This window comes from Cercospora beticola, chromosome 4 (assembly GCF_033473495.1).
Source record: "Cercospora beticola chromosome 4, complete sequence".
Classification (NCBI taxonomy): domain Eukaryota; kingdom Fungi; phylum Ascomycota; class Dothideomycetes; order Mycosphaerellales; family Mycosphaerellaceae; genus Cercospora; species Cercospora beticola.
In genome coordinates this window covers 1,590,439-1,617,060 of record NC_088938.1, presented here as the reverse complement: position 1 = coordinate 1,617,060, position 26,622 = coordinate 1,590,439, and the positions used below count along the sequence as shown (strand labels likewise).

At 52.4% G+C, this 26,622-nt stretch overlaps 10 protein-coding genes across 10 annotated transcripts; 6 read left to right on the top strand and 4 right to left on the bottom strand.

The window, feature by feature from the left end:
- Positions 1-5,112: 5,112 nt before the first annotated feature.
- RHO25_006281 (uncharacterized protein) lies at positions 5,113-5,811 on the top strand (the record flags this gene model as incomplete). Its single annotated transcript, XM_023597118.2, has 4 exons — positions 5,113-5,238; positions 5,298-5,453; positions 5,507-5,653; positions 5,704-5,811. 4 exons carry the CDS (start codon positions 5,113-5,115, stop codon positions 5,809-5,811), a joined length of 537 nt encoding a protein of 178 aa, XP_023451813.1.
- Positions 5,812-6,111: 300 nt separating this feature from the next.
- On the bottom strand, positions 6,112-7,452 carry RHO25_006280 (uncharacterized protein; the record flags this gene model as incomplete). Its single annotated transcript, XM_023597117.2, has 1 exon — positions 6,112-7,452. One exon carries the CDS (start codon positions 7,450-7,452, stop codon positions 6,112-6,114), a length of 1,341 nt encoding a protein of 446 aa, XP_023452790.1.
- Positions 7,453-8,171: 719 nt separating this feature from the next.
- Positions 8,172-11,213, bottom strand: RHO25_006279 (uncharacterized protein; the record flags this gene model as incomplete). The annotated part of the gene is made up of 1 exon (XM_023597116.2): positions 8,172-11,213. One exon carries the CDS (start codon positions 11,211-11,213, stop codon positions 8,172-8,174), a length of 3,042 nt encoding a protein of 1,013 aa, XP_023451877.1.
- A 171-nt stretch (positions 11,214-11,384) lies between these two features.
- RHO25_006278 (uncharacterized protein) lies at positions 11,385-12,776 on the top strand (the record flags this gene model as incomplete). Its single annotated transcript, XM_023597115.2, has 1 exon — positions 11,385-12,776. The coding sequence occupies one exon, from the start codon at positions 11,385-11,387 to the stop codon at positions 12,774-12,776; it is 1,392 nt and encodes a 463-aa protein (XP_023452330.1).
- A 386-nt stretch (positions 12,777-13,162) lies between these two features.
- Positions 13,163-13,912, top strand: RHO25_006277 (uncharacterized protein; the record flags this gene model as incomplete). The annotated part of the gene is made up of 2 exons (XM_023597114.2): positions 13,163-13,518; positions 13,579-13,912. The coding sequence occupies 2 exons, from the start codon at positions 13,163-13,165 to the stop codon at positions 13,910-13,912; spliced, it is 690 nt and encodes a 229-aa protein (XP_023452331.1).
- A 402-nt stretch (positions 13,913-14,314) lies between these two features.
- RHO25_006276 (uncharacterized protein) lies at positions 14,315-15,434 on the top strand (the record flags this gene model as incomplete). Its single annotated transcript, XM_065602765.1, has 2 exons — positions 14,315-15,015; positions 15,077-15,434. The coding sequence occupies 2 exons, from the start codon at positions 14,315-14,317 to the stop codon at positions 15,432-15,434; spliced, it is 1,059 nt and encodes a 352-aa protein (XP_065458837.1).
- Positions 15,435-16,132: 698 nt separating this feature from the next.
- On the bottom strand, positions 16,133-20,917 carry RHO25_006275 (uncharacterized protein; the record flags this gene model as incomplete). The annotated part of the gene is made up of 1 exon (XM_023597112.2): positions 16,133-20,917. One exon carries the CDS (start codon positions 20,915-20,917, stop codon positions 16,133-16,135), a length of 4,785 nt encoding a protein of 1,594 aa, XP_023452327.1.
- Positions 20,918-22,700: 1,783 nt separating this feature from the next.
- On the top strand, positions 22,701-23,585 carry RHO25_006274 (uncharacterized protein; the record flags this gene model as incomplete). The annotated part of the gene is made up of 3 exons (XM_023597111.2): positions 22,701-22,711; positions 22,761-22,949; positions 23,009-23,585. 3 exons carry the CDS (start codon positions 22,701-22,703, stop codon positions 23,583-23,585), a joined length of 777 nt encoding a protein of 258 aa, XP_023452316.2.
- A 127-nt stretch (positions 23,586-23,712) lies between these two features.
- On the bottom strand, positions 23,713-25,011 carry RHO25_006273 (uncharacterized protein; the record flags this gene model as incomplete). Its single annotated transcript, XM_023597110.2, has 4 exons — positions 23,713-23,846; positions 23,899-24,506; positions 24,555-24,805; positions 24,856-25,011. 4 exons carry the CDS (start codon positions 25,009-25,011, stop codon positions 23,713-23,715), a joined length of 1,149 nt encoding a protein of 382 aa, XP_023452081.2.
- Positions 25,012-25,562: 551 nt separating this feature from the next.
- On the top strand, positions 25,563-26,417 carry RHO25_006272 (uncharacterized protein; the record flags this gene model as incomplete). Its single annotated transcript, XM_023597109.2, has 2 exons — positions 25,563-26,078; positions 26,130-26,417. The coding sequence occupies 2 exons, from the start codon at positions 25,563-25,565 to the stop codon at positions 26,415-26,417; spliced, it is 804 nt and encodes a 267-aa protein (XP_023452311.1).
- Positions 26,418-26,622: the final 205 nt, after the last annotated feature.

The window sequence follows — 26,622 nt, the reverse complement described above, 5'->3', positions numbered from 1 at the left end:
AATGACGTGGGTCTTGCAGGAGGAAATCTGGCTGCGCCCGACGCAAGGCGCAGGATTGCCCAACTTCTTCACCCCACGTGATGAGCAGATTGTTGGTCGGATTGGCCACACAGAGAAAGGCGCGGCTCGCTGCAGGAGGGCGATGGGGCTGGCGCGGATCCGGGCGCGGCGACTTGGAGTTCTGCGAGCCGGGGATGCTGGACTTGCGCAGATTCTCAACCTCTTTTTGCGTCGACGGTGCCTCTCGCGTGCGGTGACTGTGGATGCTGGTGCTGGCAGTGTCGAAATGAGTGGTGTTGCTGCTGATGTCGCGAAGTGCAGAGTGAGCGGATATTCATGCACGCGTGAAGCTGCCTGCCTCGAGCTTGCGATTCCACGCGAGCGAACGACTCAGGTTGGTGTGCGCGCTCGCCTCTAGCACAGGCGAAGGTGTCTGGATCCGGACGTCAGGTGCTCGAAGCGAAGAAACACGCCTGGTTCTGGCTTTGCTGTGGAAGAAAAAGGCGGCTCGTCTTTTGCAATTGAATTCCTCTCTGTTGGCGGCGCGGAGCGGATGGGAGAGCAAGGCCGGATCTGACTTTGTATTTCTCAAACAGAAAGAAACGAGGGCAAGAAGAGTTTGTGGCTGACTGATTGTTTGCGACTACACTCACTTCATCATTCACTTCCCTCACTTGCACAAGTCTGGCTCTTGTCGCGGCTCGATCTCAATTTGCTCCATTCGCTGCCGGCAACTATTCTTCCACGCTTCCTGCTTCTGCTGCGTTGGCATTAATGACGTGGGCTTGCAGCTGCGCATAATTGATTGGGCTCACGATGCTTCCACGGGGGTGGCGGCTACCGCTTGGAGCGATGAACGTATCTGGGTCAAGGCTTCCTTGCGAAAGCATCTCATCCATTCGCTCCAACGGCTCCAAGGACAGCGGTGTGCAAGGTGCTGTGAGATTTTCGGTCCGTGTTCTAGTTAGGCATTCAGATCCCGTTCTATTTATCCTCAAGCTGTCACATGTGTCTTTCACTCGTGACGCTGGTGCTCATACATACGGCATCGGTGGCAATCGCGGACTGGTCTATTGTCCTCTCGCATCACCATGATCGCAGAGCGTGGGAGGAAGATGAAATACATCAGGCCCCAAGCCCGTCTCCGATTGTTTGGAAAAACTTAGCTGCCAACCAAATAGGACGCCACTTGCTTCATCTGTGTCTCTCGATCAAGGATATACCACCTATCGCAACGCGGCAAGGCGATGCCGCCCAAAGCATAAAACTTCGGTCGAGAACTTCACTGGTTCATTTGTGCAGGTACGGAGCTGTTGGCAGTTTGCCAGTATACAGGGAATCCTTGCTCGGCAATTGTCTGCTCGCCGAGTCATTTCGACACTCGGGCCGTCTTGTGGACGAGTGACAGCGTTTCAGATGTTGGAATCCCGATTGTCGTTTCGACATCGATAGTTCATCGTGAGCTTCAGCTGTGCTTCTGCGTTTCTCAACGAAGCCAGACCAGAGTGGAGATCTGCACGTTTTGCATTCGAACCATGGTGGCCTCTGCTTGGGTTTCGCGTTTTCGGGCGATTGTTCGAGCCATGGTGAGAACTTGCAGGCTCTGCTGCATTCAAAATGGCCATGCACGATGTCGAATTGATATATGCCCTTCCAAAAATGCGCTAGCGCCAGGCTACGCCAGGCAGCAGTGAGTGCCAAGACATGAATCCTTCGGCCTCCAGCAGGTTCTTCACTTTTATGCTTGCTGCTATTGAATGATAGGGCCTCGTTATTATTTGATGATCGTTGACCAACAAACCTCAAGTGAGGACCTGTTATCCCACGGCTGAAACAAGAACAGATTCGAACGAAAATGGTTTGGAGAAGCTTGTTCGACGACAAAACATCATTGTGCATGATTTTGAGAAAGAGCATTGTCTCAGCAGTCTCAACAGTTGGCTCCTCCAGCTAAGGATAGAAAATACTAGGGCTTGCGCTCCAAAGAGGTGATTGGAGGCACATATCCGCATGATCGTTTTAGGAGCCAGTAGACTCATGCCTGCTAATTATTCAGTCCTTCACCTAGCGTCCCGCGAAGAGTCTTCTAGACTTCATTCATCGACAAGAGAGCATCCTCTCCACCCGGACTGTCAATTCACCTATTCTATCTCGAAGTATGCTCCTCCCTTGCCCTCCTTCAGGCACTTTGTCAACCAGTTTTCGCAGCAAAGGTAATAGCAAACGATGCACTTCCATTCGAACAAACTGAGCCAAATGCTCGAGCTGCGCATCCTCGGCTCTGTAATTTCCCGCTGATATGGGGCGAGCAGTTACGCGAGCTGGAGCAATATGCTCGCTAGTCGAGCCGCTTGCTGCTGCGTACCATGCAAATACTTGGTCTGCTATGTGATAGCACATCCATAACAACAGCGCTCTTCCGGAGCACGGACACTTCAGGACACGAAGGACCACATCGATGTAGCATTTATTCCTTGCGAGTACTTCGTCGGAAGCTAGAGCTTCTATAGAAGCACTGTGAGAGCCATCCAGAATCCGCGTTACGGAAAGACAGCGAGTCTCTGCAGTGTCCAGAGTTTCGAGGCACTCGCAAAGTAACGCCATACAGCATGAATTGTTTCGTGGTCTGGAGTTTGATTTATCTGCCGGGATGGATTCTGTTTGCGATTCTTCGGAGCCAGAGCCAGCGAAGTCTGCGGAGAAGATATCAGTGCACGGAGGAGTCGCCAACGAGTATTGTGGCATCCATGTCGGAGAGCCTGGTGTACATGTCAAGGATGCCGAGGGAGTCGTATCTGATGTCCCAAACGAGTCGAAAATCTGATCGAGATTTGAAAAGCCTAGAGATCTTAAGGCTTCTGGGATAGATGAACTGGAAGTTTCTTGGTTGTTGCACATATCATGGCTCTCCAACATGGACATGCAATCGGAAGTGCTAGTTGCTGGTGAATGCATCCTTTGGAACACAGTCTCTGTTCATCGATGTTAGCGCACATCATTGCCGCGATGGGTCAGCAATACGGTGTATGACTTACGATTAGGTATTGAGCCGAACATACTTGAGGTTTTGTTATTTCCCGCTCGTTGACTATACGAATAGTTGCAGAATATGTCTCTGGCCATGCACCGCTCGCAGCGCCCCAGGGGGCTAGTTTTCTCGCATCGGACTTTTTGCTTCGTGCATTCGTCGCACGCTTGTCGTAGTTGTCGAGGCGCCATCGTAGCGGAGAAAGCTGACATTACTTCCTTGAATAAATTTCAGTCCTGCTTCCAGATCTTGTCCGAGGTATACGCCACCAGCAATCCAGTCAATCAGAAGTGCGAAATTATTGTATTCTGGGAATTAATGCAGTGTCTTTCGATCTCTAGAAATTCGTTCTCGCCAGTTTCGAGTTGTTCAAAAAGCTGCTGTACAGTTCTATGTTGCGCGCAGAAGCGAATGCACTCGGGGAGGTCCGCGTGTGAAGAGGAAACAGACCTCAAGCCCAAGTGCGAATGGCCTTCGCCTACTATTGCCGTGTTCTACTCACCTGTTTTGCACAGCAAACCGAGTCTCGGCATCTGTAGTCGCGCATTTGAATTGCGCCTGAGTTCGCTCCCAACGTCCCGTCTGCCATGCAAAACGATCGACAAGAGCTCACAACAGTCAATGCTCTAAGAGACCTTCGTTGCCAGCTCCGGTCTTGGCTTTGAACTATTTTGCATTGGAACGGCAGAGAGATGGTCGTCTCAAGCAGCATACCGCCTCATACGTCGTACAAAGTGGAGCTTGCGAACTGTTAGGCGCAACTTGTGTGTGGAAGGGCCTGTTTGATTCGTTCCGAGGAAGATATCCAACACCTTCCGCACTCCTTCGCTCCATGTGGCCCGCCCGCACGTGCTGCACTGAGCATGGCCACTGCAGCCACAATCCTCTGGCCGACGCCAGATCTGGGCGGGAGATCGCTGCTCGAGTGGACTGCATCCTACATCTGCAGGATGCCTTGCCAAGTAATGGGTTACGACGGATAATGGCGAGTTTCAGTAGCTTTCCGAGCGTGGGGTGAGTATGCTGGTATAGAGTAAGAGCGGATGAATTCTTAAATTGAAGGAACGTTCGGCTTGCAATACCGTTTGCCATCTGTGCGTTATGTATCTGTTTCATTGTTGATTCCAAGGGACAGAGGCGTCAACGACATCTTGCTGCATCATTGCGCTACTGTGCAAATCGCTACGAGTTGTGATGATGACGCGTGATCTTAATGCATTACTTCGGCCCTTCAATGCAACCATTGGCATCTTGGTCTTGGATGATGAGCATGAATTGTTCCGGCTTGTGTTGCTGCAGAAGCTGAGCTTCACTCCAGCCTGGAGAGGAGCGGTGCATTCCGGGGCACTGCAAGTCTGGGCTTAGCCTTCTCATTGGTTATTGTGCTGTGATCGTCATCCCGCTACGGTAGTGTATTCAGCACCGGGTGACATAAGTGCACTATGCACCTGCAAAGTATCCCACGCGGAGTCGGGAGGCCTTACCTTGGCACTTTGGAAACCATATCACGTCTCTTGTCCTCTGGGCATTCCCGTAGCTTAGGATTTGGTGCCAAAGTTGTACGGGAATATACCAGATTAAGAAGGAGCTTGGGATGCCAAATGCTTCATGCGCGCAATAAGTCGAAGATCATCGTCGCCGTCTTACATTCTGCTTCCAATGCACAGCCGCGGGCATGGCACAGCTCTGTAGCAACGTCAGAAAATAACGCTACGGAGGACGATGGGCAACAGAATGGTCGATCTCTCGTTCTGCACTCACTCGCCCATACCGAAGGAAAGAGCAATGACGATACGCACGATGCTGTCGCCGTGACTGTGATTGCACATCCTTCAGAACAACAACAGATGCTTGGCCCGTTCAAACGTGTTTACCATGCTGTCATATCCCCGAAGGATCTGGTATTGGAGTGTCGAAACAGGAGAAATAGCAATGAAAGAGGTCTGAGGCGGCAGTATATCAAGGCCTGAAATGTCCTGTGCAGAGATAGAGCATCAGCAGTAGCCTCAGCCTTCACAGCCAGCAAATTCCAGCAGCAAACCCCCATACCACAGATCGACCCCGATCTCCAAACAACAGACACCATGTTTTTCTCCAAGATCAGCTCCATTGCCCTCATGGCCATGACTGCCCATGCGCAGGTCCGAAACTTGGACGCATACGTTGGCAGCAACGTGGCCTGCCAGGCCGGCGAGTTCGTCACATGCTCTGTATGCAGCCCCATATCTTGCAAGTAATCTGTCCAGAACTCTGATGCAAAAATTTCCAGGATGTGAACCCATGCTCTTGCTGCGTGTTCGATGGCCGCTCGTTCGGTAGCACTCGTATCACCAACCCACAGGCCAACGACTTGTCCCTGGGCGGGATCCCACCCACCGATGGCAACGCAGGTTGCAACTTCATCGCCCGCGGAAATGGGGGCCAGGTGAGAACTTTCGAGAAATCTAGAGATGCAAACTAGTGGCTAACATCTGAAAGTGTGTCTCTGATGGACCAAACGGTTTCTCTGCCTTCAGCTGGGAGCCAAGTGGGTTCGACTGCAACCGCCGCGCCGGTGGTAGCAGGAGGGCGGTTTCCAACGAGGTTGAGGCCGATCTCCTCACCTTCGCTGACGGAACCGTTTATGTACGTGCAACATCTTTGCGCCATCTCACGCTATAGCTAACTTTCGACAGGATCTCCGCAACATGTCAGCTGCCGACAAGAAGGAACTCGCCGATGTTGTCTACAGTGGTCAGGGAAGCGCTGGTGTGCCAGCGCACATCCAGAAGCACCGAAAGTAGTCGGTATCGGGCTTCATGTCTGGCCGGGTGGGACCGTGCAGCTGATCGTGTCCAACGCGGGCTCATGACCAGTTCCGCAGACTAGAGCTGGACTGTCTTTTCGTGATGTAGTATGCCGCCCAGTGAACAGGAGGGAAATTGGAATCGCTAGGGTACTCCATTCAACCGAGTTCGCTTGATGGCCTCGCAATTTTCCATTGTCTTTCACATTCCAAGACCGACACGCTGTTGCCCATGCGATGTCGCTCATAAATTTTAGGTGTCAATTGGTCAATTTCGTACTCCTATATGGAGCAAGGCTCAAGGGATGCATGCCATCATCTGGGCGCTGGTTGATGCCACTTGATCTGGAATCCATCCCGAGGTCCATTGCGTTCCTTCCTGCTCTGTGGAACTGCCCAATCGGATAAGGTGATCCAAATGACAGCGACCTGGAGTGAATGCCCACTGTATACACGGAAACCGTCCTTCGTTCGCGCAAGCCGCCGCGCAAGCCTCTGGAGATCGTGTCGCCTCTTGCTCCTGCCCATTTAGCTCCGAGTACTTTTCCAGGTCCTTGTCATCGGGAGTAAGAGAGTCTGTGTGCACAAGCTTTCGACGCTGGGCAAGATTGTTCCATTTTCTACGATCCTCTCCAATATACGGCTTCACGAAGTGTTGAAAGACATCGCCGAAGAAGAATGTCGATCCTGGGGCATGCGTGTTTATCCAGTCCCTTTCGAATCTCCAGAGTGCATCTACCTCTTCAGGGCTGTTGTGATGCCATGAGATGGGAGTTCGACACCAGACTTGCTTGTCCCAACCCATAGTCGACACTTGCTCTCCTTGAAGGACTGGCCAGACTTGCTCCTGAGCAACGCCAGCCTCTTTCAATGCTAGGCCTAAAGCGAGGTCGCCGTACAGAATTCGAGGTGTATTGCAACGGGCCTCCCATGCTGAATCGAATTTGGCTGCACCCTCAGCCAGGCGTTTCTGCTGTAAGAGTTGCAGCGCCGGGAGAGAAATCAGCACACCACTGCCACCGTGCGAGAAGGGATCACTGAAAACAAAATTCCTGGCTCCAAGGTAGTGCGGCTTCGATGCGTCCAATGAACCAAGCCAATGTAGCAAATTTGTCCACGACAGGCTTGTGTCAGCCTCCACAATAACCATCCATTTGGCGTCCGTCGTTTGCATTGCCACTGTTGCTCTGTGGATCGTTGGGAGCCATTTGTACTTGTCGAGGGTCCAGGCTTCTTTAGCTGGCAATCCTTGCAAGAAGGCGCTCTCTTCCCTGTGTTGTTGTATCTGGTGGTAAACGCGGAAGTCGTTATTACTGGTCTTTGTCTCTTCAGATACGCTTTCAAGGGCATCGTGTATAGTGTATCCAGCAAATTCTTGGGTGACATCTGCGAATATCATTGCGTGCTCGGCCAGAGTCAGTGTGGTATTAACGTGTGCTGGCAGTTTGGTATGCATCTCTGTTGCACCAGTACGGAAGACCAAGAAGACGTCCGAGGGCTGTGCAGGTTTCGCACGCCCGAACGTCGTGTGTACGAGGCCTTTGGTCCATCTTGGTGTCCCGAAGTACAGCAGCTCGCCCAGTATCATCAGAAAGGTGGCAATGGCGCCCATGTACACATAGCGATGGTGCGATCGCATCCTGTCCAGCGAGTGATGATGTTGCCTTGCTGCACACGCTGATTGTGAAGCAGGCTTTACATTGCTAAAAAGTTGTTCAATGGCAAGGCTTCTGTGAGAGCCTTCGAAGCTGGTGCAGAATAGATCCTTCCGTGGGAACCCCCGAAAGATCGACACCAGATTGGCCAATAAGGGTACGACCGTTGCGTCTTGGGGCGCATAGCCGTCGAGTCTACGTAGATAGGGTTTGGGCGGGCTTCTCCATCGTCTCTTGGTATGCTTGCGCTTGGCGGGCTGAGCACAAAAGTGCCCGCCACGCGTTTCTGTTTGCAACCCAGTGCAGGACGAAGGAGCGAGCTACCGACAATTCAGCAGTGCATGCAGGAGCTACTGGAAGTGAGGCGAGTTTTGACGACGACGTCACGTGCACAAGTGTCAAGTACGACACGGTCTCCAAGCAGTAGTCCTGATGAGATGAACACGAAGCTGGTTCTGTTCCCTCCTGTTGACACAGCGATAGAGCTACCTTGGCTCGAGCGATGAACGTTGGATCAGTGCCAAGGAATACTGCCAATGACGTACTGAACGTTCAGTAGAACCAAAGCCGTTCAGGACCAAAACGTGCATATACCAGAGACCAGGACTGCCATCGACCCTGTATCGAGCCCGTGATATGAGCAGTGGAGGGAGAGACAATACGTCCAGTAGCCAAAGCATAGGCACCTCAGTCCTGGTCAAGGTCACCCAGACTGCAGCCCGCCCATAATTCCTTTCTGATATGCCTCAATGACTTCTCGGCACTTAACAAGCACTCCAGCAGCCAGCATTCGGACTTTGCCCTCCTCGCCACCCGCCTCGGTGACCAACCCTCCACTACCTGTCCGCTCAAAGACAACTTCAACCCAGCTTTGAGTTTCCGCTAATCTCTTCGGTTCTTCCTGCGCTAGCCGTGCACGATTTCCCCACTCACAGTTCACTTCAAGCAACGTGAGTAATGCAAAGAGCACCGACTCTAGAATGGATATGTCGTTCGCTGAAGCCACACGGAGATTCAACAGCAGCTCCCAGAACGCAGTTGTCACGTCCGGGAGGCCCATCGTAGCAGGACCCGCGGCATGCAGGAGCAGAGCCAGTGTCTTGACAAAGGTGACTTGCACGATGGCGGCAGACGCGAAGACGCTGCGTTGCCCATATGAAGCAATCTCTTGCTGATAGCGAGTGACTAGGGGGTTGAAGAAGTGCGTTGCGAATATCTTGGCAAGCTGGTTTGCTGCTGGTCTACGTTTCGTTCGTTCAACGTCCATGCGGCTGGAAAATTTTTTGATCTTGACCGCGTTGAGGTGTGAAGTTGTTTGGTCTGCGGCTGATAGAGCGAGAGGTTTCATGATGGCATCCTCCACGCTACTGCTGGCTGATTCTAGGCGCTTCACAGGTGGAGAGGTAGAGTCGTACATAGCGTGAAGCCGAGCAGGAAGCTTCTTGCTGGGAAATGAGGTATTTGGGAGCACTGGATTCAGATCATCCTGATCTCTCAGCCCAGCTAACTCTCTGCCTCCGAGGCCAAGAGCTGACAGCATAATGCAGCGTTGGGAGAGCGAGTAATCGCCGCTGAAAGCCTGTCGACTTAGCCATGGTGCTATTTTGCCCACGTCGCTATGAAGCACTGCCATCAGCGCTTGCAGTTTTAGCTCATCAAAGTCTTCCGTATCAAAGGGATCCTGTAGATCACAGAGAAGCAGCCCGAGCTCCTCTGCATGGTCGGTCACTTCTCTGCCAAAATTGGACTTCTTTCTGATCAACGAAGCTGCGTGCTTTATTGCAACCTGGAATTTACCATGCTTCTTATCCTCACGCAACATACGCATCAGATCTCGGATGTACACGGGCGGCCGAACCTTTTCGCGGTTGACCAGCGTCGCGTCTTCGTCGCTGTCTTCAGGATCGCTGTCGGGTTTCGCGTATGGCTTCAACTCATCATCTTCTTCGCCCTCGTCATCCGATAGTTCTGTGACCTTCTCGCCAATAACTTCAGTCTGCACTGGCGGCCTGGGAGGCCCAAAGGATTGCTTTCCATTGATGATGGGTAGTTCTTTGCTCCTAGCCGGCTTTCGTCCTTGGTAGGTCATGGCCGATCGAGACGTCAGAAAAGAATCAAAGTCTCGTAGTGTCCCAAGCTTGTCGTCTGACTTGATGAGCCGCTGGTACCATTTCGCATCCTCCGTCTGCATTTCCGCAGTCTCGAAGTTCATTCTCGCATCCTCCTTGTCAACAAGGCTGGATATCGTTGTAGCTACAACCATGCCGAGCCATCTGGCACGAGAGTTGCTGCTGTGCAATCTGTTACTGGTTCCAGACATGTGCCCAGAGGAACGTGTAGTCATCAGAACAGCTATTGGGCTTTGACGATGCAAATATCCAGCTACGAGGAGCAACAGTTGTGCAATGACCTCCTGGTGGATGATCGGAGCGTGGTTGATGAAGAGTCGGTCCCCAAACGTCGTGATCAACCTTTCCAACACGTTTGGCAGTTCATCAGGAAGCGCTTCAGCTATTACTGCGACCATGGCTCGGCGCACTGGCACTGATGTTGTGCTCAGCAATGTCGGGTCGGCAGAAAACGACAGCAACTGTTCGCGGCTTGCATTCTCCTCATGCACGAGCAGATCTATACATGCCGCCAAACTAGGCACGACTTTGGCACTTCCAGTCATATGGTCACCATCGCCTGATGGTACCGATGAACGCAGCTGTGACAACCATTGTAAAGTGCTCTCCAAGAATTGACGTTTCGTGAAACTTGGTAATCTCCTTATGATTTGCGGAAACCCGTGTGTCGCATCCGAAGAAGATCGTGCAAAGGTTGCGGTATACGAGAGAATCGCTTTGACCAGAGGCACAGGGTAACCCAAGCCAAATGCCTTCGTCAGCAATTGGGCTGCTGCTTGAGAATTGGCCTGCTCATCAGATCCTTCCGCTTCAACGGCAACCATCTCCGTGATGCTTCGTCCAAGCCAATTCGTATACTCGGACGCGTTAGAGATCCAAGATCGCTTCACGTGAACATCCGAAACATCGCTCAGGATGTCTTCCGCGCGTGCGATTGTAGCGACTACCTTGCCACTGCCGATCAGATTTATAAATTCTTTCCACGACATCGATCGCTTGGTCTGGTCGGGAACAGCTTTCACTAGCCCCTGCCAAACATGACTAACAAATGCCTCACCAGTGAGCAGCTGAAGCATCACTCCCAGTAAGTCTTGCAGCTCACTAGCCCCAGACGTGGACAACGTAGTGTCCAAAAGGACATCTGCCACTGCTCGGATCCTGGCTGTAATCGCATTCCCTCCCGCCACGTTGGTCAGGCATGATGTAAGCAGCTTTCGGTCTCTCTTATCAAGAGCTGACCAGAAGTTTGGTATTATGGTGTTGACGATAGCATTGATCAGTTGGGCTTGCTGTGGCCCTACAGCATCAATACTGAAATTAGACGAAAGTCCTTGACCAGAGCGAAGTTGCTCCAGTATACTCCGAACGGCCGGCAAATTGGGCTCGCTCCTCAAGATCTGGAGAGCTTGTTCTGGAGATACAGGAAAGTCGAAGACATCCGCCTCTGTTTGAGGTTCGCTACCGGCACTGCGTCCATCATCCTCTGCTGGCTGGACTACCACTTCTGGCTTGGCTTTTTTCTGATCCGGTCGAGTGGAGACATCTTTCAGCGAGGGTTGCAGCTCCTCACTACTGTTTGCGACAGTCGTCTTGACTGCCGTGAGGAAGTCGGCCATGACATGTTGATGCTTTCATGTTGATGGAAAGAAGAAGGCGGCCTTTTGACTGGGAAATGTGACACGTCACGTGTTTTCGCGCCTGCTTATCGATAGCAGCGGTGGAGCCAGGAAGCTCCAAACGTCACAGAGCTTCCACAAACACCACACACCCTTCTCTTATACGCGGAGATGGCTGCAACAATACAGCCAGAAGGCGCCGTGCCCACGATTTCTAACGACAACACCACCTCACGAGCTCGATATGCTCACCTCGACCGCATTCTCTCACGAGCCGGTGCCTTCACCGATCCTGAGGCCTTCATCCCAGGCGAGCCCACCATCCAGACGCTGGAGAACATTAAAGTGCTGGTCATCGGCGCTGGAGGACTGGGATGCGAAATTCTGAAGAACTTGGCCTTATCGGGCTTCAAAAACATAGATGTCATCGATATGGATACCATTGACGTTTCCAACTTGAATCGCCAGTTCCTCTTCCGACAAAAGGATGTGGGCTCGCCCAAGGCGACAGTGGCGGCCGACTTTGTCATGAAACGCGTACCGGGATGCAAAATCAATGCGTACGTCGGCAAGATCCAGGACAAGGACGAGGACTACTACATGCAGTTCCACATCGTCATTTGTGGGCTGGACAGCATTGAGGCTCGACGGTGGATCAACGCGACACTGGTCGGCATGGTTGATATGGAGAACCCGGACAGCCTCAAGCCGTTGATTGACGGCGGCACAGAGGGCTTCAAAGGCCAGTCGCGTGTCATTTTCCCAACCATGACCTCCTGTATCGAGTGCCAGCTAGACATGCACGCTCCTCGCGCTGCTGTTCCCCTCTGCACACTCGCCACCGTTCCTCGTCAGCCACAGCATTGCATTGAGTGGGCGCACATCATTAAGTGGCCTGAGTTACGCAAGGACGACACTCTCGACACCGATGATCCGGAACACATCACGTGGCTCTACAAGCTGGCCCTTGAGCGTGCGAAAGAGTATGGCATCGAAGGCGTTACCTACTCCATGACTCAAGGTGTGGTGAAGAACATCATACCCGCCATCGCCTCGACAAATGCAATCATTGCAGCTTCAACGTGCAATGAGGCCTTCAAAATCGCCACCAATTCTGCCCCCTTCCTCGCCAACCCTGCTTCTCTGCCGCCCGGTGTCGATCCGGAGACCTACGATCCCGATGACGAGTTCACTCCGGCCCCAAACAACTACATGTTGTACACCGGTGATAACAGCATCTACACATACACCTTCGGACACAAGAAGAAGCCAGATTGCCCTGTTTGTGGTAATCTGCCAAAGGATCTCACTCTGTCACCAGAGAGTACATTGGGTGAATTCGTGGAGAGTCTAGCTGAGCGACCAGAGGCACAATTGAAGAAGCCAAATCTGAGGTCTGAGGCAAAGTCGCTCTACTACAGCAGCCCTGATGGTTTGAGAGAGCAGACAGAAGCGAATTTGAACAAGAAGCTGAAGGAATTGGTCGAAGATGGAGAAGAGATCGCTGTGAGCGACCCAGCACTCGCAGGCATTGATCTACGCTACAAGATTCGCTTTGCATGAAAAAAAGCCACGAGCCACTTTTTGGCACCTAGTATAGGCTCGGTGATGTTGGCGGAGGAGGCTTCACTCGGCCCTGGGCACTTCGAACGAACAGGAAACTGTGGCATGTGCAGCTTCTGGGAGAAGTAGGTAAAAGCGTGTTATACGCACCTGAGAAGAACTTATATTCAAATGGCAGATCCCGTGACCCTTGCTACCTGCTGGAAGACGCTTACATCCCAACGACGCGGAATTGCAACCGGATAGGGCCGTCGCATTCACTCGCTGCACGTGAAAAAGTTAAATTCGAAACGCAAGTCACAAGCTCTTTCTTCCTGCTGAGACTCAACCACGGGCTTTCTCTCGTGATCCCTTCAGCTCATGACCCGGGCGCACTGCTCACCACGATGGATACGAACTCCACCATCTTGACATCACTGGGTTCGATTACCCGCGGCACTGCCAACGTCACAACAGCGCCTCACTTGAACACCACCACGAACTCGAGCGCAGCCTCAAACATACTACCTAGCACTTCTCGAGTCACTTCGACTTCGACACTTTTCGCCGCTGTGAGCGCCACGCCAATACCACCAGCTGCGGACATGGCAGAACGAGTGACGAAGGTTGCGATGGACTCGAACCGGCTTACGATCAGCCCGTTCTGGGTACTCGGTCTCCTTATTGTCCTTTTCATGGTCGTTTCGGCTTGGTATCTCGTAGTGAGATTCATGTTCCTCGGCCTTCTACGCCCAGCATTCAGGTTAGTCCAGTCACTCCACTTATACTTATACAGTCTTTGCAACATTGCTGACAATTTTAGTCACCTTATCACAAACACCAACGAAGGGACTCGCAACCTCATACAGAGCAGCTACGAGAAACTCGGAAGCAGTGGCCGCATGATCACCCAGGTTACTTTGGTACTATTCTTCTTCGCACTCGAGCAATGGCTGGTTGTCGACACCATCTTGGAAGCTACCGCAGGGGAAGCTCTCAAGCACCATCCATCAATTGATGTGATCCTTCGAATCTTTGCATTCCTTTGTCAGATCCTCTGCTGGTTCATGGTCGGTGAACTGAAGAAGCCTAAGGCCGCGAAGAACTCGAAGCTCAGGGATGCGAGGCAGAAGGCGGAGGATAAAACGAACGTGTAGGCGGCAATTCACATGGTGAAGGGGGTGCTAGAAACGGGATGCAGCAGAGGCTAGACTGAGAACATGGGCAGCGCTCTTTCTGGAATACTTTTCTTGGTCTTCTGCAGCACCTGGGGACCAGCCCTGTGGGAAGGGCAACGCAGACTGTCGTGAATTTTGCGAAGGACTAAACGCGGGTTGCTTGCGCATGCCACGAAGCCGGCTGAGTATCGCAGACATTGTACCATACTGCTACTAATGAATCTTTTCAAACCGCTCCTTCTACCGCGCTTTGTTTCTTTCTAATGCACTGAACTCATAGCCGACACTCGATTAAACAGTCATTACAACTGATCGCAGCAGAAACCTCCTAGGACATCGTCATCTACCACCAGCCTCGCGATCACTCGGCAAATCTCCAACATGACATATTCCTCCTCCACAATCGTAGCGAGTACGACCATCCTTCTCATCCTCCTCACCTTCTTCGTCACCCTGCGCTTCATCGCCCGCCACAACTCCCGCCCAAAATTCTCCTCTCAACAACCTCTCACACAAACCGGTACATCAGAAGGCATCGGTTCTGATGACTGGGTTTGTCTCTTCGCCGGCTTAGGCTCCCTCATCGGCTGCCTTCTCATCCTTGTCTCTGCGAACGATGGCCTCGGACGATCGACTTTCTCCTCCCATCCGACTAAGATCCGCGAAGTCTTACTACTCATCTGGCTCGATCAGATCAACTACCTCCTCGTCATGGCTCTTACGAAGACAAGTACGCTACTACTCTACACTCGGATCTTCCACTCCGCGACACCAGAGCAGCAAATATTTCGACGATACTGCTGGGCGCTGATCGGAATTGTCTGTTTGACAAGCTTCTTTCTGACTGTTTTTGCGATCATTATGTGCGAACCGGTCGCATACTTCTGGAATAGAGTCACTGCGACTCCGATCGAGAGTGGAGGCACGTGCAAAGATCACAGACCGTATCTTTATTCGAACACTATCATCAGTATCGTGACGGATTGCTGCGTGGTTGTGCTGCCATTCAAGTTGATTTGGGGCCTGCAAATGAACCGGAGGAAGAAGCTCAAAGTGTTGGGCATCTTTGGCCTAGGTGGAATGTAAGTCGAACGTTCTCTCAGTGCTATCTGATGCTCAGTTCATGCTAATTCATTCCTGTAGAGTCATCATATGTTCCATCATGCGAGCAACTCTAGTCGAACCTGCAGCACACCGAACGGATCCAATGGTGGATATTGCTGGACTATGTATGTGGTCACTCGTGGAGTCTGTGGTTGGCGTCATTTGCTGCTGTATACCAGCAACACATCGATCGATCAGAAACTTCTTTGCTGAGATCTTTGACATCGGAAAACGAGAAGAGACACCTATTTCACGGGATCCGAGACCTACGAAAGCAGCGGTTACAGAATGGGATGATTTGGAGCCTGGAGTTGAGGCGCATGGCGTACAAAGCCCAATTGGCGTGACATTGAAAGAAGACTTTGGGCAAACTCCGATCATTGACCCAAGATGGTGACGACGCAGTGGTAGGCGAAAGCGGCGCTCAGGTTGGAGATTTTGCGCAGAAATCGAACGCATTCCATAAACAGTCACAAGATGTATGCCCATAGCCGAACTTCATAACATTTGCGGCGAAATCCAATGTTCTGATATACTCCCTATTCCTGCCCAAATATGAAAGGCTGGGAAAGGTCGTTCACCTTAGAGACAATCGCTGCGATGGTATGAGAAAATTCCAACACTTGATGTGGTGTTCTAACGATAGTCCACGCGCGACCTGTCACTCATTATGTAAAACAGGCAACCAAGGAAATCAAACAGAAGACATACAAGCGTTTGCGGGAAAATGTGGCACAGTGTAGATCCTTTGACGAAGCCAACAGGACGTGACGTTCCAAATAATACGGGCTATGATTGGGATCGACTCATCAGACAGTGCCGAAGAAGAAGTCGTAAAGGTCTCATACCTATGTCCCCGCCAGTGCACCCAACCCTCGAGCTAATTCACTTCTTGATCTGCCGATGTCTCGTGATGCGGTATTCACCGTGCTGGTTCCAGTGGTGACGGGCAAGTGCGACCCCATCTAAGAAACGGCCGTAACACCCCGGCTCAAGGCATGCCATCGTCCATTCCCTGTTTGTTTCCAATTCCATTACAGAGTCCCTCTCGTCGTGACTGGGGCTCTGCGTGCTAAGAAAACTCTCGCCATGACTCTATCCAGACGGCTCAGTCTTGGGCTTCACCCCAAGTTTCAAAGTGAATTTCTTCTTAGGCGGCTCTGGCTTCGCATCTCCTGACGTTCCATTTTGCCCTAAGCTACTGAGACTCGTGATGGCCCCGCCCGTAAGGCTTTGTACACCAGGGCTGGGGTGGGCGTGACTGTGTGGTGAGGCAGTCGCCGGCGGACTGATGCTAGGAGATTCGCCACTGAGACTTCTGAAACCGCTTGCTGCTATGGGTTGGGGCGACGCGGCATCGCCACCAGATAGGGAGCGGAACCCGGTCAACGAAGGTGGCGACATGGCCGGTGCCGCGCCAGGGGCAGCTGTGGCTGACGATGCAGAAGCATCACCGAAGCTCCTGAAGCCACCGAGGTTCATTTGCGGCCCAGCCGGCGAGGTCAAACTTGGTGGCGCAGGGCTCCACGATGCACCGTTGGTTGCGGGACCTGAGAAGGAGCTCTGCCTGCTTCGTCCGCCGCATTTAACTGGCACAATCTTCTTGGCAGGCGGCTGCCCACTTGGTCCTCGACCAGGATGAGGTGGCTTGGATACTATGTCCGATGCCCTCCTGGAGCCGGCTATACCAAGCTGTAACACGACAGGCGGACCACCTTTTCTGCCTGCCTTGAGAGATGCGGACCCTCGTCTGCCATCAGTGGCACTCTTGGCGGAAGCACCTGGAGTTGATGCTTTGCTGGCTTTGGGGATTTTGGGGCTAGCCTCGCGTGGGGAAGCGATGTCTACGCTAGCTTTGCGCTTCAGGCTACCAAGATTGAGCTTGAACCCTGACTTCTGCTCAGTAGGCGTAGGCGGAATGACGGGAGGAGGCATCGACAACGAAGCTTGTTGCTGCAGTGCCATTGTTGCCTCCATGCTTTCACGCTCTCTTTGTTCGCGCTGCTGTTGCGACAATCGGATCTTCAAAGCCTTGGCATCGTCCCTCTCCTTGATAGCTTGCTGTGTTTCCCGAGCTAGTGGGCCAGTGTATTGGAGATTATATGCCTCAAGATCTTGGTATGCATCCCAAGAAAGACCAACCTTCTTTGATGGCTTCGTTCGGTACTGGGTACCATAGTTGTAGAAGCGCATCTTGCCCTTGCCAAGATGCTGAACTTTCCAGGGCAACGGGTACTTGATCGTCAGTGTGAGCGATGTGACAGCGTCGAACATCAGCTCCGCAATCTCGCAGAAGGAGCCAACCTCGTCCAAGGTAATGCTCGGCGATGTTGCAGCATACCAAAGAGCCTGTTTGAAAACCTCATCCTTCTCGAACGCGATCTTCAGCGCTGCAATAGCACCCTCGGGAGTGGTTTTCCTGGTTGCCTCGATCCGCCTCGCCTCGTTACTTTGAGCCTCTTCCAGGACCAGCCCACCGTCGTTAACAGGTGCAGGTGCTGGCTTCTCAGTTTCGTTCTCACCGAGAGCAATGTGGCCCAGGGCCTCACCGAGGCAACGGAACATGCGCTCTCGAAAGTAAGGGGAATCATCGTCCGCTAGTGAGTACAGTAGATGCTTCATGAAGGCTGGTTTCCTTGTCAGACCGATCTCGTTCATGCAGCGAAAAGCCCCCAGTCGCACGTTGTCAGCAGTGCTATGCCTTGTGTACTGCATCAGCTCCATGACCTTGTCCTTGACAATGCCCGCCTTGACCAATTTCTGCAGGCACTCGATGGCGGTAGTGGAGTAGACATTTTGATATGTCACAATCCATTCATCAAGTCGTCGATAACGCTCAATCACATCGATGGCACTTTTTGTGAATGGCGCGTCTGGGTCGACGGGATCTTCTTCGAAATCAAGCGGATCTTTGACTGCTCCCCCAACATCTGCCATACCGACGTCTTCTTCCTCCTCTCCGAAGTCGAATGTGTACGATTGGGGTACCTCTGGCTCCGGCGCAGGGGCTTCCTTTTTTCTACCACCATCCCACTTCGAAGCTACCAGTGCATCTGCAAGACATGACATCAGCGTGGCGACGTAATGGCAGTCCGAAACAGGATTATCAGAATTGTCGTTGTGTGTGAGAAGCGCTTTGAAGAACTCCCGCACGTCCATGGGCACTTTACCATCCTCGTCGCGCAGTTTGGACATTGCTCGTGGGATGGCGCATTGCATGATGAATGTGATCCTGCTCGAAAAATCGTTCGGTCGTGGCATAATTTGACCGGTAGCGCCCTCGTTCTCGCAGTAAAAGTATGCGAAGGCTTTCATAAGATGATGCTTGCCGATATGCATCAGCTTATCCTGAGAGAGGACTGCAATGCCATCCGCTGCCATTTTGCGTATCCCGTAGAAGTACCGTTCGTCCATGAGTGTGCGCAATAATATCGTGAGCGACACAGGATGGGGGTTGGAGCCTACGAGATATCGCATGGACTCGTACTGCGCCACAATGTCCCTATCTTGCTGCAGCTGGGAGACGTACATGTACACCGGCATGACGAGGTGAATCTTGCCGATCCATTCAAAATCGGCGTCCATGCGGATCCACTCATAGGATTCTCCACTCATCTTCTCCTCGTCTTCAGCAGACCACTCGGTGAGGTCCCATTCTTTCCGATCCTGTTCGCTGTCCAGAATGTCGCCTAAGCAGTATAGAAGAGCGCTATCGCCCCCCTCCTCGCCAACGTTTCCCTCTGCAGCATTGGCACGTTCTTTCTGCCGCCGATTGCGTTTCAGCCTCTTGTATTTCGTGTTATACGGGATCTCCAGCTTCGTGATTGGTTCCTTGATTTCGACTATGTGCTCATAAGGGGTACCGTCTGCTTCGTGTATCCGTATCGTCATAGGTCCTGTGAAAACGGGTTGTACCTCCGGTGCCCATACTTCTTGCACGTGCTCCTTGACCTCCCGCATAAAGTTGGAAGGCTCGAATTGCGGCTTGGTCTGGCGTTCGAGCTGTCTTTGCGCAATCGTCATCTCCACGACAAGTTTCTTTTTGTTGAAGCGCTGCTGTACATAGAAGATGGGGCAGCCGGAATTGAACACCCACTGGCGGAAGAAAGATTCCAGCTTGTTGTGACCAAGCTTCTCACATGTGCGCTGAAAGTCGGCGGTGGACAGCTCGCCATTGTGAAGACTTCCAGTCTTGGCGTTTAGGAATATCTTGTTGATGATGCGAAAAACTCCAGTGGAGCCACTTGACTTGATCAGTCGACGGTCCAGAATACCCAGCACCACGGCTGACTTCAGATCGAGGAAATCGCGAATGGCTGGGTCGATATGCAGTAAAGAGCCTAGTTGTGCTAGCGACGGTCTGTCAACATCGAGGTCGTAGACCCTTTCCGCAGCAAGCTTCTGTTCCCATCGGTACTGGTTGTTACCCGCCAGCTTCTTCATGAATACGTCGGTGAGATATCCTGTTATGCCTGCAATGACCCAAGTGTCGGAAGGCTCTTTTGGCACAATGTTGACGCCACTCCATTGCTCTGCGACTGCTCGGACCAATATGCGGGTGTGCCGGTCAAGAGGCTCGATGATGTCAGCTGGAAAGAGCAGGCGATTGCTGCATATTGTGAAGCCGGCCGCCCCCGCTGTGTCGTAGATCATGTCATCGACGAAAAGCAATTGGTAGGTGGAAAACGGAAACCGCCCGCAGTTGACGGAGATGTGGTCGACAGCTTGGCAGATGGGATAACCGGTGTTCTCAACTTCTGCTGACCGGCCAGGTAAGCAATACGCATCCACTTTGACCGCTGTCTGACCCAATTTCGCCTCTTCCTCACTGCCACGAAAGGCGGTAAGATCGACATGCTCGAAAGGGCCTATGGCAAATCCCACGTGCCGTGCTGTGACGGCGTCGTTGAGAGAGTATGTAACAGTATGCCGTGTATCATCCTCGGGATCTGCGGTGTCCTCTGACTGATCACCAACGCACAAGATCGCGAGTTCCAGTGCGGCTTCTGAACTGTCCATGTCGATCAAATAGTCATCCGCAGGCTTTCGCTTTTCTTTTTGTTTGGCGACCAACTGATCCCCATCCGCCATATCCACGTCTTCGACCTCCTGGACCTGTCCATTCGCTTGCGGCGTATCAGCCTTAGATTTGCGATATGCATCTCCTAAAGTCCTTGGACACCTTATCGCAATCTCCCAGATGCATTTGCTCGTCGCGTCGTCCACGCATGGAAATATGCTCGATGAGTTCCCTGGCCAAGGATCCAATTTGGTGTACAGGTATGGGTACCGCTGATCGCCTGGGTTGCAGCCGATCCATCGAATGCCGTCCCGATCAGAGTCCAACTCGAACTCAATTGTGAGCTTGATTGGGGCGAATTGCGGGATTTGTTGTTGTAACTTCTCGATCACAGGCGTTTCCAAAGCATCTCCATCCGGCTTCGACACCCCAGCTCTCTGCTCTTGAATGGGCAGCGCTGTCGCAGGATCCACGCGCAGTTCCTGGATCTTTAACCTGGGTGGGAGTGTGACCACAAGCTGCGCCTCTGGCAGTGGTCGGAGTGCGCTTTGTATCCGAGAACGAAGCATTCCATGCTGGTGCACGCCTGTCTTCTCACCCACTCGTGTCCGTCGATAAGGATCGTCATACTCGAACCTCGCATTGATCCCGCTCACTTGCGCCTGCGTCGGTCTGCATTGCCGGCAGTGCAGGCTGATGTGGCGCAAATCCCGCACGAGGGGCTGAACGGTAATCTCGGTGCTGCCTCGAAGTGACTTGCCGGGGAAATCGACATCAAGGTCCACACGCTGCTTTAGCACGGTGTACTCTGGCGGTGCCGGGGCTTGCGCATCTGCGCCGTCTTCAACGAAGCCCGGCATGGTGGTCGCAGCACCACCCGAGTGCTGAAGACGCTGTTCGCACGACCATCAGACGTTGAATACAGCAGCGGCGGAGAGGCGGAGGTGAAGTGTCCGGGTCGCCTGTCGCGCGAATCGGAGGCGGAAGATGCTCGAAGTTCGGTGCGAGGGGCGGAAGGCGAGTGTAAAGATAGTGTCGCGTGGCGGTGAGGATACAGTGTGCTGTCGCTGGCGGAGTCGAGTTGGCGCAAAGAAGTCGTCTGGTTGTGTCGCGACGTTAGCTGCAGCTGCAGCGGAAAGTGACGAACGAACCAGCACGGGCGACGCGGGCATGCGCGGGTTCGGATCAGCCCACCGAGCCCTTGACGCCGGGCTCAAGCCGCGAGAGCCACTCGGCGAAAATGTAACGCCGATATCCGATTCCTGTTGCTCGCACACTTGGGCTTGGCTTCCCTCCTTTCGACATCACACAGTCACATGCCCAAGGTTCTAGAAACACGGCTTCCACGTTCACATCAGCTGCTTTCCGACAAGTGACTCGTCACTTGCCACGCACACGCCATGTCTGCCGTGCACAGCTGAAAGATGCCAGATGTCTTCCGACTCGTGGACCCTACACAGAGCAAAAGGAGGGCTGTTCCAGCTTGCGACTCCTGCCGGAAGAGGAAAGTTCGATGTGACTTAGGCCCGGGCGATGCGAAATGCACGCCTTGCAGTTCTAACGGCTTCGATTGCCGCCTGGCTCACTGCAAGGCTCGTCGCAAAGATCCGAGGCGTAGGGCACGGAATGATGCTGCTCATGCTCTTGGTCTTAACTCTCTCCAACTCAGCTCACCAAATGCACCTGGCAACCTGGGCTCATCACTTTCCCTAGATCACCAGAATATTTACCATGATCGGCATCTGCCTGCGACCCCCTCTTCCGTTCCGTCCACCTCGATCTTGACGGTAGGAATACAAAGAAGATGCCGATATTCCTGTTTCAAGCCTTGCTCGCGGCTAGTTGTGTTGTAAGTAAACGTTGTCGAATACATGGATTTTCACAAGAATGAGACTAATGGAAAGTTCCTCTCTCCGCACACCCTTGGTGATTGCGGATTTGCTGACTATCATTCCGCCCGGCATACTCTCTGTCGCCGCGCTAGTGTAAGTCTTTGCAGCGGACGAAAGAGCGCTACTGACTGTGAGCTAGCTGCTCTACGATTTTGGGATATGGACAGATCCTCTCACTGTTGCACAAGGAGCCCTGTTATTGTCTCTTGTCAGCCCATATGACGATTTGGTAAGGGGGAATTCCTGCTGGATCGACACCGCTATTCGCTTTCTTCGAACTAGGCACACTTCCGCCTCGAACGAAGGAGACTCTGTTTACCAGAGAATATGGTGGTGCGTTATCATACGGGATCGTACTCTGGCTTTGATGACGAGACGGCCTCTTCGATTGCCATCTGATGCTATTCCATCTAGCGTGAATCTCCAACCTGGAGAGAACGCAGTCACTGGAGCTCTTGGTGAATCCTTCGTCCTGAGTTGCTTGGACAGGAACCAAGTCTGTCAACTTTTTGGGCTTCAATTAGGACTTTCGTTTTCGTTCACCGACTTGGTGAGCCTCGTTTACCCGGTGTCCGGTTCTCTTGGGCCCAAAGTGGGGTCCTCGACAGATGCCCACAACTTCACTGGTCATGTTGCGCATCATGAAAGCGTTCTGTACTCCTGGCAGTTGAAGGTCTCAACGTGGCATGCGGACCATGTCCTGGTCGGAGATGTCAAGCCAGCTGTCTTACTATTCGTGAGCCGACTGAAGATGCAAATCCTGTTCGTAGAGCCGGCCGTTGAGATCGCGCTGTGCTAACGACTTGCGCAGGACTGCTAGAATTGCCCTGAGTTTCACTTTGATTGCAACGTGCTCACTCCATCCGGAGCACTTCACGAGTCCAGCACAGAACTTGATCAACGATGCCGCGAAAACCATATCCGAGAGTGTTGTCATGATGGCCAACACAGCCTACGAGTTGTCATCTCAGGGACTTGAAACAAAATCAGATATGCAGGAGTCAGTCTACGTGCACAGATGTAATTGCAAAGTTCTCACACTAACCTCTCATCCATCAGCCCAGCATGGTGCATATTTCCTATGCGTCTGCTTCAACTCTCTCTTAAGCTAAGCACCGTGTCAGAAGACCAATGTGCTATCAAATATCATATGCAACACCTACGCCGATATATGGAAGCACACCGCCAGAGATGGGATGGTATCGATCGTGTGCTTAGCAAGCTCAATGCACTTGGGCCTCCGAATGTCAGCGGAACGGACTCCCCAGCACCAGCTATGAAACCGAGTTGGGATCTAGCCAGCATGTCTCATGGCGTCACGCACCGTCTCTTTCGAAAGTACTTGACATCTTACTTGAGGCTTGGCACTGCTTACAACCTGTGCATTTCTAACAGCACAGCGACATATCCTCAGGATTTGCCACCTATATTGAGGAGCGACCATTGCGATTCTACACCAACGACCGAAATGCTGGTAGCTGGCGATGCGAGCGAGCGATTCGAGCCAGGAGATGAGTTCACCAGTTACGATCACGACGGTGAACAGCACGGCGAATGGCGATGGGACAGATTGTTCTTTCACGATGCATTGCTCGGTGATCTGGACGATTCCCTGGGTACCTACGCGACTTGGTGAGCAGTGACGTCCCTGGCTGTCGTGAGCTTCGAAAGTCATCACCTATAAATCCGCACCCAAGATGACATCAGTAATTGGAGACATTATGTTGGACGTGATTATCGGCAAAGAAGATTCTACGCAGACTTCATAACTTATGGCTCTGCGCTGCAGCTTTCGTGAGCTTTTCCCACCGTTTCAGCAACTCCCGCACAGACAGATCAAGCAAGACATCCTCCGAGCCACCAGGCACACGCGAAAGGCCAACTTCTCTCGAGATTGCTAGAAGCGAAATTAGCTTGGGACGGCAGGGAAATGGGACATGTGTCTTCACCTTCGATGAGCTCTCCTTGGCCGCTTCGCGTAACACTGTTTCCGCCAAGCAGAACTTGCGCATGGCTGATGCAATGCTCGAGCGTTTTGGCAGCTGCGACTTTTGCCATCGCGATCAATCCTCCTAAGAGTGTATCTGACTCCGCTTTGGGCAAAGTGTTCATCCCATGGGTCAATTGTTCCGCTCGAGCCCACTCTGCCTCCAGCATTGAGCCGGCTTTAGCAAGACGGTTGCGCACGACTGGCTGGTCAATCAATCTTTTGCCAAAGGCTTGCCTCTTAGAGCAATACGCAAAAGTGGTGCTGAGTACTTTCCGAGCCTGGACAAGAGCGCTGATCACCATGCTCATCCGCTCATGGTTGAAATTGGTCAGGATGTACTTCAGACCTAGCCCTTCTTTCCCAATCAGGTTTCCTACTGGTACACGGACGTCGTCGAACTCGATGAAAGTTGTGCCTGCGACCTGTCCATTGGACAACGTCATGGAGCGACACGTCACGCCTGAGGTGTTCTTCAAAGGGACCATCATCAGGCTTATACCGCTGGCACCAGGACCACCTGTCCTGACAGCGGTCGTTGCGTAGTCCGCCCATATACCAGTGGAGATCCTACATCTGGTGAGCGCATGACCGCGAGGGCATCGAAGAATAAATTACCACTTCTTATAACCATTGACGATATAGTGGGACCCATCAGTGCTTTTCACTGCCGTTGTTTCTATATTCGCAACATCGGAGCCAGCGCCAGGCTCTGTCACAGCGATACATGCTCGCGTCTTCCCAAGCAGAAGCTCTGGCAGAAGACGATTTTGCAGCTCCTCGCTCCCGTAGTGCAACAACGGCGGAGTGCCGAAAGCCATTCCAGGGATGATCATGCCGGCTGGAGCCCAAAGCCCACAGTAGTACAGCTGTAAAGGTCAGCATTGCTTCCTGTCCAGGCTGTTCAAGGTGACGATACTTCGCTGGTGTATATCAGGTAATGGAAGTAATCGAACTGCTCAAGACGAAGACCTCCCGGCAGTTCGTGCACACCCAACTGCTTCAGGCGCTCGACCGGCAACGGCGCAGGCAGTGAAGGTATCAGCATCCCCGCTGCAGCGAATTTGGCATACATATCGAACGATGCCTTGCCATCACGCATCCATTGCAGCCCATGGTCGCCAAGGTTTTCAGATATGAAGGCTCGACAGGTCCGCTGCCATTGCTTGTGAGACTCCGAATAATATGGAGAGGGAACGCCTGTCAGCCACGGAGCTTCTGCGAACGGCGTTCTGTCGATGCTGTCGTCCATGAAGCGTTTACGAATGGATGAACGTTGAACGAGTTCGACTTTTTGCAATTTTCAGGTTGCACGACATGGAAGAAAACAATGTGAGAGGTCAATCTGGGCTGTTCAGCTCGCGAATGCGAGTGCAAAACGTCTCTCTGCCGATCGTAGAGGGCAGTCGGAGAAGCAATCGCCTTGGCGCGACTGGCATGGTGCAGCAGATACCTGCTCGTTTTGGAAACCCCGCATGGATGTGACCAATAACACTGCTTTGCCCGGTGCTTCCGCATTGGGTATGACCGAGTGCCTACACCGAGGTCTATATTTCATTTCACAGCTGTTTGCACACGTCTATCCTGCCGTTCACTTCATACAATCGAAGAAAAAGATCCATAGTCATGCCTCAAGACAGAAACTTGGTGACCGTCAACACACGCATCGAAGACGGTGTGGGCTTTGTTCAAATCAACAACCCCAAGCAGAGGAACACGTTGAACTGGCAAGTGCACTACGACTTGCTAAAAGTGCTCGATGAGTACAAAGAGCATAAAGATGTCGCCTGTATCCTACTCTGCGGCAACGAAGATTACTTCAGCTCGGGATGGGAAATCACACTCCTGGAAAAGTCAAATGCAAGCGAGAAGCAAGCCTTCTCTGACATCGCACTAAAACTCATGATCGGTGTCTACGACTATCCCAAGCCAGTCGTCTGTGCTGTGGCAGGAATGTGTCCAGGATATGCCATGGACGTTGCCAACTTTGCGGATATCACTATCTGCTCGAAGAATGCGGCCTTTGGAGCTTCGCAGGTCAAATATGGTCTTAATCCGATGACCCATCCGATGTTTCGAAAGATGAGTGTACAGAGAGCTCGTCGATTGATATTTACTGGTGACCCGATGGGAGCAGAAGAGGTAAGATGCTAGGCCAGCCGCTCTTGTGACATGCTAATCTGATCAATATAGGCACTTCGCACTGGTCTGGTGGATGAAGTGACTGAAGTCGGACAGCTGTTGCCTCGAGCATTGGCACTCTGCAAGCAAATTGCTGAGCGTGGAGCGGAACATGCTGTCAACCTCAAGGAGATGTGTCTTCGTGTGCCCAACATGGATCACGTTGGAGCGACATACTACGAGACCCGATTCACAAACGATCTCATGGCCAGAGATCAGTTCAAAACTCTTGCTGCTGAGGGAGTCAAGCGAATCAAGGAGAAGCGGAGCAAGGCCATCGAGAGACTTGGCAAGCTCTAGTGCTACTTTCCGCATTACTCAATGAAAGTTATAGTGCGCCTTTACTTCTGTATGAACATGACATTCTCCAGAATTCCAAAGAAGGACTGAGGCACTGGACAGCATCTCGAGAATGCTCTGCGGTTCTAAGGTATGTGGGTGGAGCTCAAAACAGAACTTAGTAATATGTAAGTGTAGTCGTATTCGAAGCGATCGTCCAATCCGC